Source organism: Camellia sinensis, chromosome 4 (assembly GCF_055761805.1).
Source record: "Camellia sinensis isolate YWXY chromosome 4, ASM5576180v1, whole genome shotgun sequence".
In the NCBI taxonomy this organism is placed as follows: Eukaryota; Viridiplantae; Streptophyta; class Magnoliopsida; order Ericales; family Theaceae; genus Camellia; species Camellia sinensis.
Window position 1 is genome coordinate 150,759,013 of NC_138964.1, and position 11,948 is coordinate 150,770,960.

General features: G+C 33.4%; 1 protein-coding gene and 1 long non-coding RNA gene across 2 annotated transcripts; both read right to left on the reverse strand.

Moving 5' to 3' along the window:
• Positions 1-553: 553 nt before the first annotated feature.
• Positions 554-1,022, reverse strand: LOC145823472 (uncharacterized). The gene is made up of 2 exons (XR_014365755.1): positions 895-1,022; positions 554-763 (listed from the first exon to the last, which is right to left on the reverse strand). It is a non-coding gene; the product is annotated as an uncharacterized LOC145823472 (long non-coding RNA).
• A 427-nt stretch (positions 1,023-1,449) lies between these two features.
• On the reverse strand, positions 1,450-3,238 carry LOC145824133 (zinc finger BED domain-containing protein RICESLEEPER 2-like). Its single transcript, XM_082923728.1, has 2 exons — positions 1,783-3,238; positions 1,450-1,685 (listed from the first exon to the last, which is right to left on the reverse strand). The coding sequence occupies exons 1-2, from the start codon at positions 3,236-3,238 to the stop codon at positions 1,450-1,452; spliced, it is 1,692 nt and encodes a 563-aa protein (XP_082779854.1).
• Between the last annotated feature and the right edge of the window lie 8,710 nt (positions 3,239-11,948).

The window sequence follows — 11,948 nt, forward strand, 5'->3', positions numbered from 1 at the left end:
AGAAATCCATTCTCGTCATGATTGATCCTTGTGCCAAATAGGGGTGTTCGCAGTTCGGTTTGGGACGATTTGTGGTTCGGTTTGGACCCGCCCGCATCTATGCGGTTTGGAGAAAAGTCAACCCGCAACCGCCCACAATGTGGTTTGCGGTTTGTGCGGATAGAGTTCGCGGATGTGCGGGCGGTTTGCGGATTGAACTTTTTTATCAAAAATTTATTTTTAAACCTTTTTTTTTCTCCCATTTTGTCAATCTTTATTTTGGACCTTTTTCCTCATATTTTCTAAAATGCTCCAACATTAATAATTAATAAATTAAAACTTATAAAAAACTTATAAAATAAAAAACACAACAAATTCAATTCGTAACCTAAACAAATCATTCAAAATCTATATTCATCATTAACTTGCATTTCATCGTTCATAACCCAAATAAAAGAATCCTATATTGAAAATCCTACATTCATCATTCCTAACCAAAATACCAAAAAAAAAAAAAACAAGTAATTCTTCATTAGCTTACATTCATCCAAAATGCAAAAAAAAAAAAAAAAAAAAAAAAAATTCATTAACTTACATTCATCCAAAACCAAAACGCAATTAAAAAAAAAATTTGTTGTCAAACTTCATTCAATACAAACCCATGAAATAAAATTAAAACATTTCTAAGATATCAAACTTCATCTTCATGAATCACATCCAATCCAACTTTCACAAATTCCAATTCCAATTCCAATTCTAATTCCATGCATTTGGTTGATGAACCCTACACAAAAACAAATTGAAAAAATATAAACTTTGATCTTCAATTATAGTAAGAAATGAAAAGATAAACAAATGTCTATATATTGCATCTCAATATAGTAAGAAAGTGTGTTAAGTATATGAAAAAATTACCAATGAGCAAATGAATATTAGACATCAATTATAGCATCAACATTATAGGTTAAAGTTGAAGATGAACTTGACTCCAAAGTACCTAATTAGGAATCAACAAGAGAAGATTAATAAAACTTACATTAGAAAATGAACAATACAAATAAAAATGAAGATAAATAAATTCTCATTTACCCGAGTCATATTGCTCAAATTTTTTCACATCATCCATCGCTTTTCAAAGAGAAATTGGAAGGTTGCTTCAAAGCCAATTTTGAGTACATACAAGAGCTTCAACCATAGAAGGCAAGAGTGAACTACGAAATGAGTCAAGAATACGCCCTCCCATACTAAAAGCCGACTCCGATGCAACGGTAGAAATAGGCATGGCCAACACATCCCTTGCAAGTTGTGATAACACCCTATATTTGGTTGCATTCACCTTTCAATAATCCAAAATCTCAAATGTTTGATAACATCCCTTGATAACACCCTATATTTGGTTGCATTCACCTTCCAATAATCCAAAATCTCAAATGTTTGATTCTTTGCAAAATGTTCAACCTCGGATAAATATTATTCCAATTCCGACTTAGATCCACTAGTGCATCGCCCCTCCAAATAGGAATTAAATTGGGAGTCAACTAAAGAATATGGATCATCATCATCATTATCATCATCTTCTACCATATTCACAACTTCACTCACACTTGGAAGTTTCTCATTTGAAAGATAAAGTGTGACATAATGGCTATACAAACGACTCAAACAACTCTTAACCTTGTCTACCATCTCTTCCACCTTCTTATTATCTCCCAGAAATAAATTGGAAAAACAAAACTTGAAGTATGTCATTTTTTTGGTAGGATCAAGAACCACCGCAACATACAACAACAAAACTGATCCTACTTCCATCCCCCCAATACTTGCTAAACTTTAGTTTCATAGTCTTTGCCATTGTGCTCAAAGTATCATCCTCCTCCAAAATTAATTGGTTAATTTTGCTTTTAATAACAAACATTTCCTTGTAAAAAGCATTGGAAGTAACAAAGAGAGACCCCAGAAATTTCTTAGTTGCAACATAAAATAATTTTAGAAACCTCAAAAAAATTCTACATTTTTTCCAATCCAACTCATTCGGACTTCTCCTTATGCCACCATCAACATCCTTGAAATAAGATTCAAAGATGGAATTCACAAACTTCAATCGGTTAAAAGCCTTCTCATACTTTTCGGCGGCCTCTAACATCAAATACGTAGAGTTCCACCCAGTTGGTACATCTAGGCATACAAGAGCTTTTGAATCAAGTTTGAGTGTGGCAGCACACTTCTTAAAAACATCATGCCTATGAGGAGAAGACCTCATATATCTCACCGCAAGGCTAATGTTGGCAATAGAATCATCCATTTCTTTCAACCCATCACTCACAACGAGATTAAGAATATGTGCATAACAACGCATATGAATAAACTCATGTTGCAAAATAGTCCCCTTCCAATCTTTGGTTATCGTTTTGAAATATTGAATGGTAAGATTATTAGAACTAACATTATCAACTGTTAAGGTGAATATGCTATCAATGTTCCACTCAATCAAACACGACTCAATTTTTCGACCCAATGTTTCTCCTTTGTGATCCTCAACTTGTTGAAAATTTATGATTCTTTTTTGAAGTTTCCAGTTATCATCAATGAAATGAGCAGTCAAACACATGCAACACAAATTCTGAATAGATGTCCAAGTGTCCGTAGTAAAGCAAATTCTACGACCCTTCATGGCCTTCTTTAACTTATCCCTTTCATTCTTGAATATGTTGAGCACTTCTCTAGATATGGTTTGACGAGAGGGAATTGGTGTGAATTTGGGTTGCATGACATTACAAAATCTTCTAAACCCCACACTTTCCACAAATCTAAATGGCAACTCATCAATGACCACCATCTCCGCAAGAGCCCTTTTACAAGTATCAAAATTAAAAATGGTTACCACAACCTCAACACCCTCTTCATTTTGTTTCAGTTTAAGATTTAATGTTTGTTGACCATCTGTATCCCTATTTGGATATTCTTTACAATTGGGTGTATGACTCCTCAAATTGCTAGTCCCATGAAGTCTAGAGTCAGCCATATACTCTTTTTTGCAATATTTACATACGGCTCTACGCTTCCCATCGGTCCCTACAACCCTATCAAAATGATCCCAAACTGTGGATGGTGCTCTCCCCCCTCCACCCTCACTCTTTCTCTTTGGAGGTCTAGGAGGCTTAGGTTCAGGTTCGGGTTCGACTAAGAGGGGATTCATGTGAGAATTAGAGGATTTCGGAGGTACAAGATTGATTGCGGGAGATTGAATACTATCCTCCATTTAAACTGAATTACAAAAATTACAAATTCAATTTCAATAACATAACAGATTTAATACAGTCACAAATTTAATTCAATAACATAACAATTTCAAGTGTGCATGTCTCTCTCTGCATTTTTAGAAGAATTATTCTATCCTCAACTCTCTCTTTGAAATTATGTTTATCCACTGACCCCTTAACATGTGATAAGTAATTTTAAATATTTAGAACATATCATACGAGAAAATATTGCTTCAATCCCATTCACAAGAGTTACATAGTAAATGTTATTCATTGACAAACATAGATCATCATTATGTTTTAGCTAAATACAATGCAGTGAGTGAGTCATTGAAATCTGAACATGTGACAACCCTGTTTATTTTGGTACAAAAGAGTGCTAATATATATATTTTTTGGTGGCAAAAATAAGAATCTGATTTGTTAAACAAAACAACATTACAACATAAGGAGTTATAGTATAGAGCCAACTATCCTGGATCCACAGCTATGTTTGAGAATGCATTAGTGGTGTTTAGGATTTTTCTTTCCCTTTGAAACATAAACACCCATGAAATAAGGCATTTTTTGTAGATAAGCTGACTACCAATATGTGTATCATGAACTCACACATTCATTTATTACACAATCAAGCATATGGCTTAAAATGACCGCCCAAAAATGCAGAGAGAGACATGCATATAGATTCAAAAAAAAAAAAAAACAGATTTAATTCCAAAAATTAAATCAAAAATTCCAAAATTTATACAGATTTATGAACTGATACTCCATTTTATTCAACAGATTTAATTCCAAAAATTAACACATACATTAAATCAAAAATTAAATCAAAAAAACACATACATTCCAAACAGACACAGACAGAACATATCTGTTGCTGTAAAAAAAAAAAATTAACAAATCTGATATGTTGCAAAATAAATCAAAGATCGAGGCGAGAGAGAGAGAGACAGAGAGAGAGAGAGAGACACAGAGAGAGAGGCTTACCTGTGAGGTCGATCGGTGCGATGAGAGAGATGGTCGATCGGTCGATTTTGCGATAAAAGAGAGTCGATCGGTGTAAATACAAAACCAGCGAGTGAGAGACTGTGAGATGAGAGAGTGAGAGAGACAGATCAGAGATAGAGAGATCTGATATGTTGGAAAAAAAAAACCAAAGATCGGGGAGAGAGAGACATAGACAGAGACTGAGATTCAGAGAGGGGCTTTACCTGTGAGGTGTGCGATGAGGTCGATCGGCCGATCAGTTAATCTTGCGACAAGAGAGGAAGTCGATCAGTGGGTGTATGTATGCAGTGGAGATGAAAATTGCGAGAGTGAGAGTGAGAGTGAGAGTGAGAGACAAACTGAGATAGAGAGTGAGTTTGATTAGGGTTTTTGGTTTTTGAACGGTCAGATTTGAAGGGAAAAAAAATGGTCTTTTTTTTGAACGGCTAGATTTAAAAAAAAAAAGAAAGTGTTTTATGCGGGCGGGTTGGGCGGGTGCGGGTCAAACTCGCAACCCGCCTGCAACCCAAAAATTAGATAAAATCCAAACCGCACCCTACTCTAATGTGTTTGCGAAACCGCCCATACGTGCGCAGTTTAGATCGGGTAGGGCGGTTTGGGCGGGTCGGATAACCCTACGCCCAGCCCTAGTGCCGAACTAGTCTATGCTCATTCTTCCTTTGATAGCTCTTAGAGCATCTTTAATAGAGTAGTTAAAATTGTATATTAAAATGTATTATATTGACAAAAAATAATAAAAGTGAGATTTAAAAATATGCGTTAAGAGTTTATTAATTTAGAGAGTGAATGATGGTTCAATAGATGTGTTAATGTGTGTATTAAAAATATATAGATATAAATAATAGATAAAATAAATAAATAATACAAAAAATACAGTGAGCCCCACCCCACTGCACTATTTGTGCGCGCTCTCTCTTATTCCTACTAGATGCTCATATTATTTTATTACAATGGGATCCATAATTACTTGTTAACTCAGATTTTATAGTTAACAAAAAGTTTAACATTTGACAACTAAAACAACTCTAAACTTGAAACTTAACACCTCTACTAGGTCATGAAAAATGAGAATCACTTAGTTTATTGATGAAATTGGACACTATGGCGATTCTGATTTTGAACCGACACTTGTTGTATCCCGAGCTTGAGTTTCATGATTCTGTATTGTTGTTCTTGTCTCTTTCTCCCTTATTCCTCATTTGAAATTGAGTATTGGAGTGCCTGGGTTGTGTTTGGAACAAGTTGGTTGCTAGTTGGTTCAAACTGTTATTGCCTAAATTTTAACCTCTTCGCTTGAGCGAGCTTTGTAAGCTCCCAGTACTTTTGCAGGCCTGTAAAGATACTGGGAGGGTAGTGTTATTCGCTTGAGCGAGAACTCTTGCGCTCGAACGACGGTCTTCTGTCTATAAAACTTTTGGGAGTGTGCATTCTGAGCTCAAGCGAAGCTTCTTGCGCTCGAGTGAAGTGACTTATTTGTGTCTGGTTGCTCGAGCGACAACTCTTGCCCTTGAGCGAGCTGCGTGTATATCAATTCGCAAAAACACCTTTTTATATCACTTTTTGACATCTTTTCTCTCAAAGGCCCTAGACCGACTCTCTCTTTACATTTTCACCTAGATCTAGTGGGTTCTCTACCCGTGTGCCTTTGTTAAAAAGGTGGTACATCTCAAAAGCTCTCTTTTGATCCGATTAAAACTTGGTTTTGGCGTCTTTGAAGTTGCTCCATCTTTTCCTTTGGTCTTCTAAGCTTGTGATAGGGATTTTTTACATTTTCATATGGTTTTTAACTCAGTTATTTCATGTTGTATTGACAAGATTGGGATTTGAAGGATTTTAGACAAACCTAGGGTTTTGATTTAAAATTTTAAGAGAGGTTTTCGAATGAATGTAATGGAAACAGTTATGGAAGTAGATATGAACTTGTATTGTGTTAAAATAGTTGACTTTAGTGTTTGGGGTGAACTTGGAAAAAAAGGGAGCTTGGCCCTAAAATGACTCAAATTATTATTTTGTATAAATAATGGAATTGGTAGTGAATACGTGAAATTGGAAAGTTGTTTATATAAATGGTGGAGTTAGATATTTATTATCTCACACCTATGGAAATTTGGATAATTTGTTTGTTGTAAAGATTGTATATCTGTTTAGAAAAATCTATTTTGGGCTATCGGTGGAGGATAGTCATGATTGTTGTAGAAATTGCATGAGGATTAGGCGAATTGAAACTAATCTCTTATTGTTGTTATTGAATATGACTGTGTTATAATACATTGTACATGTATGATATTTAGGAGGAGAAAGGGGATGTACTCCATCTGTGAGAGGAGAAAGGGGATGGACTCCATTAAATTAAGTTAGCCTGTGTGTCGGAGGTGTAAGTCTTGAAAACCGCACGTATATATGGGTTCCAATTCCTATGGATGAAATTTTCGTAAAATGGCAAATTGAAGTGTTGTGTATTGATTGTGTATGTTTGAGAACCACTGAGTTGTAGTCTCAGTTGGGTGGTCTGGATAATAAGGAACATGAGTCATGAATTGAAGTGAAATGAATTGACATGAATGAAATTGAGATAAGACAGATTGGAATAAAGGAATTTGGCATATTATGATTTGTAAAATGTGATTGATTTTATGATGGGCATTAGACATATATCGCATGCTTATACCTTTGTTAAGATTCATATATTGTGTTAGATTATTTCTATTGAATTTTGGCTCACCCTATTGGGAAAAACCATTTTCAGGTGCTGTTGAAATGCTTCCGTCAAGATAGTAGCTTGGAGAGATTTAGAGCAAGGGCTCATTTTTGTTGTATTTAATTTGTATAGCCAAGGGTTTTAACTGTTTTAAGCTAGACTCATTTTGTTGTAACCAAGGAATGACTTGGAAAGATGTTAGCCGTTAGGGCATTTAAATATATGTTCAATTTTCATCTTTTGATTACTAGTAACACATGTTGTAGATTTAGAATAGGACATTTATGAATGTATATCGCATATGATACCGTTTGTATATTAATTCTGATGAATGAAAGTATGTTTTTTCAATTCTATTCCCGCAAATGAGATGGGTTTGTCATGTTTTATTTTGGGGTGTGACAAACACTAAATTCATTGAAGAGTCTTCATTGAGGATACTATTAGTAGAAAAAGTATGCTAAATATGTTTCTCATGAAGCAAACCAACCTATCCTTTTGCAAGAACTAAGGTTTGTTTTGGTAATTCACTATTTTAGTTTGAAAGTCCAAAAATTATTATGTCAATTTTTTCTTTTTGTGTTTTTATAAAAAGTAAAAAATTAACTAAAATAATTAATTCCTGAAACAACCCTAAGAGATTCAAGCAGAAAGGTTGCATCAGAGTTGTCTTTAGTAAAAAAAATTTAAAATTCAAATCTTATACACTTTAGATCTTCAATATTTGATGGATTTGAAAAAGAAAAAGGATTAATTTTTTTTTTTTACTAAAGATTAAAAAATAAAAATAAAAAAGAGAAGAAATTCAAAACAATTAAAAAAAATTGAATGCACAACTATTTTTAAATGGGTTTTCGTTTGTTTTTAATAATATTTTTTCATATTGTAGTCAATTTATTTATTTATTTTGTAGATAAATCAAGTAGATGTATCTAAAAAGTAAAAAAAAAAAAAAACTAAAATATGAAAAAAATTACTAAAAACAAATGAAAATTTGAACAAAAATGAACACAGATTTTTGTTCAAGTTTTCGTCTTATTTTAGTAATTTTTTAAAATATTTTAGCCAATTTATTTTACTTTTTAGATACATCTTGGTTAGGTATGGGGGTGGGCATCGACTCGTTGGGCCCCAGCCCAGCCCTATTTTTTTAGGGCTTGGGAATATTTTTTAGCTCATGGGGCTGGATTAGATTGATATTTTTCAACCCAATTGATTAATGGGTTGGGTTTGAGAATTCTATTTTTGTCCCGGTCCGATCTGCTATATATTTAATTTAATTTAATTTAATTAATTAATTAATATAATATGTTAAAAATATATACACCCTTTTATTTTATTGTTGGCCATGTAATTAGTAAGATATTCAAGTGATCATTGTTTTACCGAAGACCTTCACAACAAAAATGTTCAAAGAAATTGAAATTTTAAATTATGGAATTATGGATGTGTTTGGTTTAAAAATGTAACGCCCTCAAAATAATACATATAAACCCAACATTCATGATATTCATAGACAAGAGAATAAAACGTATTTCCATTCATTAGAGTATTCTTACAAAAGTAATACATGTTGACAACAAAAGTAAATGTCCTGTAGGCTTACAACTTTCCAAGTCAACACTTGGTTACAACAAAAGAAGAGTTCTAACTCTCTACACAAATAAGCCTTGGCTTTAATTTACATGTATCACCAAAATAATAAAACAACCAAAAGAGTCTTCAACTCCCAAAACCATCCAAGCTAAGGCCTTGGTGGCGGTATAACTCCCGAACCTGAAAATGATGTCCCATATAGGGTGAGCCAACGCCCAGTAGAGATATGCTAAACATAATATGAGCAATAACTAAAACATTGGCATTTGATAAATGTTTAACTCATATAAACAAACAAACATCTTTTTCCATTTCATTATCCAAACCAATTCATAGATGTGGTTCCCTATTCAGCCAAACAGTTCATAATGAGCCTACAACTCATATTAACAATACTTCAACGATTCAATTTAAAATGAGACTACAACTCATATTAACAATACTTCAATTCATCTACGTTATGCAAACGCAATTAGGATTTCGGGACTTTCACCCAAGACACTCCGGCCAAGTTAGTTATCACTGGAGTTCATCCCCTATCTCCTCCTAAATCTAGTTTAGGAGTACATCCCCTATCTCCTCCCAAACCGTGGAGTACTCCCCTATCTCCTCCCAAACAATATACATATACAATGTATTTAAACACTTATCATATACAATGATCAGGCCAAACACATATTCAATGTGTTATCCCATCCGTCATATTCTATGACATATTCAATTCATTAGTTTTAATTCACCTAATCATCATGCAGTGTCTACAACAATCAAGACTATCCTCCACCGATAGCCCAAAACAATTATTTCTAAGCAGATAATAAATTATCAACAGATAAATTATCTACAATTTCAAAGGTGAGTGATCAATCAATCCAACTTCACCATTAAACCTCATAATTACCCAATTTCATTATTTCCAACTCAATTTCATATTTCCATAACTTTCCCAAATTAATTATACAAATTAATTTATCATGGTAAATTAGGGCTTTTCTCTCCATTTTCTCAACATTGACCCAAAGGTCCAAATATCATCAATAAACAACAATAACCTCATTTTAAGACCCAAAATACACATGTATTGGTCAAAAGAACAAAACCTCTCTTTATACATTTTGAAACCCTAACATCCAAAATTTTCCAACTTCAACATTAAATCAAAATGACCACAGGTTTATATCAAAGATCATAAATATGAGTAGTTATCCCTATCTCAAATTTCGGAGCTCAAAGTAGAAGATGAAGAAATTCAAAGGTGCTCCAAACCCAAAGATTTTCGGATCCAAACGTAGCCCACACCAAGCTCTACACTTTTTACAAAGGGGCAAGGGTGGAAGATCGCTAAAACTAGATGATTTCGTAGAGAAGGTGTATTTTAGAGAGAGGAGCTCTCAAATAAGGTTTTTGAAAAGCTAGAGAGAGAGAGAAAGTCAAAAAAGTGGTTCAAAATGCTTCATCTCGGACTGATATACTACACAGCTCGCTTGAGCGTGGAACGCCCCGCTCGAGCGTCAGACACAGACTCCCGCTCGAGTGTCAAAAGCGCCGCTCGAGCGCCGGATGCACACTTCCAGAAGTTCTGCAGACGAAGATCCCCGCTCGAGCGTGAAAGTGGACGCTCGAGCGTCCGATGACCTGTAGAGAAAAGTACTGAGGGTTGAATAATCCCGCTCGAGCGTCAAACTCCCCGCTCGAGCGAAGGAACAAAAGCAAAGGGCCCGCTCGATTGTCAAAAGCCCCGCTCGAGCGTAAAGGCCAAAATATGGGCATCAACTCTTGATTTCTAAACACAACCAACCTGTTTCAAACTTGCCCAACACAACCCAAAACTCAAATACAAAGAGTAAAGGATGGAAACGAGAATATGACAACAGCCAAAATCCACGGACCCGAGCCCAGAATACAATTAAACAATGAAGGAAGAATCGGGATCGCTATAAAAAAAATTTGTAATGTTTTAATTAATATGGTATTAAATCTTTAATGGTTAGTTACTTTATAGGTCTTTGTCTATTTATGAAAAAATAATAGGTATTATGATGTTTAAATTTTTTTTTATAGCTTATGTATATGACCTGATGGACGGGTTTGAGAATTATAATTTATTTAGGGTTGGGCTGCGTTGATTATATAGGCCTGATATTCGAGCTGGGCAGGCTTGGATGGATACAATCCCTTATTAGGTAGTGTTGGCCTGACCTGAACCCAGCCCTGTCCGGTGAATGACCACCCCTAATTAGGTGTATCTAAAAAGTACAAGCAATTGATTAAATATTATAAAAAAATCACAAAAATAAATGAAAACTTATCTAAAGATAATTTTTAAAAAACAAACCAAACATACACAAATTTGGCGTTTATATCAAAGTTTAGATTTGCAAGATACTCCTACGATTGAAATCTAGGCTCCATTTGTTTCAACGTAAAATATTTTACATAAATATTTTTTTCTTGTAAATTAATTTTACACAAAAAAATATTTTTGTTTTTGTTTTTCAACGTTTGGTTCACGCTTGAAACAAAAATATTTTATCCTAAAAGAGAATTTTTTATTCAATAAAGTGTCATTTATGACTTTTTAGCTAGTTAAGATACTTATTTGAAAATGTTAAATATGTTGAAAAAATAGTGAGAGTCAACTTTATAAAAATTCACTTACGAAATTTTCAAAGGTAAGTCATTTTTGGCAAATGATGTAAAAATATTATCTTTGTTACTTTTTTCGTGTAAAAAAAAAAAGAAAAAGAAAAAAAAAACTAGTTACATTTTAAATTTTATTTTGGGAAGGAGTTGTTTCTAATATATTTATTAAATTCTGATTTTCTTAAAACAATAGGAAGATTAGTTAGGTCTTGTTTTGAAATTGGCAATTTTAATTATTTTTTATGAAAAACGTAAAAAAAAAATGGAGAAAAGTGATTCGACAATTTATAATAATTTTTTGGTTAAAAACCCAACTCGTCAAGAAGCGTTAATTTACACAATGTAGGTGCGGTGAGATTTCTTACAAATATGTTGTAAGTATTAAGAGGCAATACTCTTTGATGAGTATATGAGTAGACTTATCTACATATCAATTTCTTGTACCAAAAAATAAATAAATAAACAAAATATGAAAATATGTATATAAAATGAGGAAATACGTATACCTTTTTTTTTTTTTTGATGGATGAAGAAAATACATATGTTATCACTCCATTTCAAAGAGTATTTTTTCCTAGTTAAAAAAAATAAATTAAAATTGATCTCTTGAATTCAAGTTTAAAATCATATTGGTTGTTTATTACTATAATTTATTTTTGTATTTATAAATGTTCAATAAGGTTGATTTTTTTGCATTAAAAACTTTTATTGTGAAGTTGACAAGATAGGTGCCATTTGGTGTAGCTGTTAAAACAGATTATACA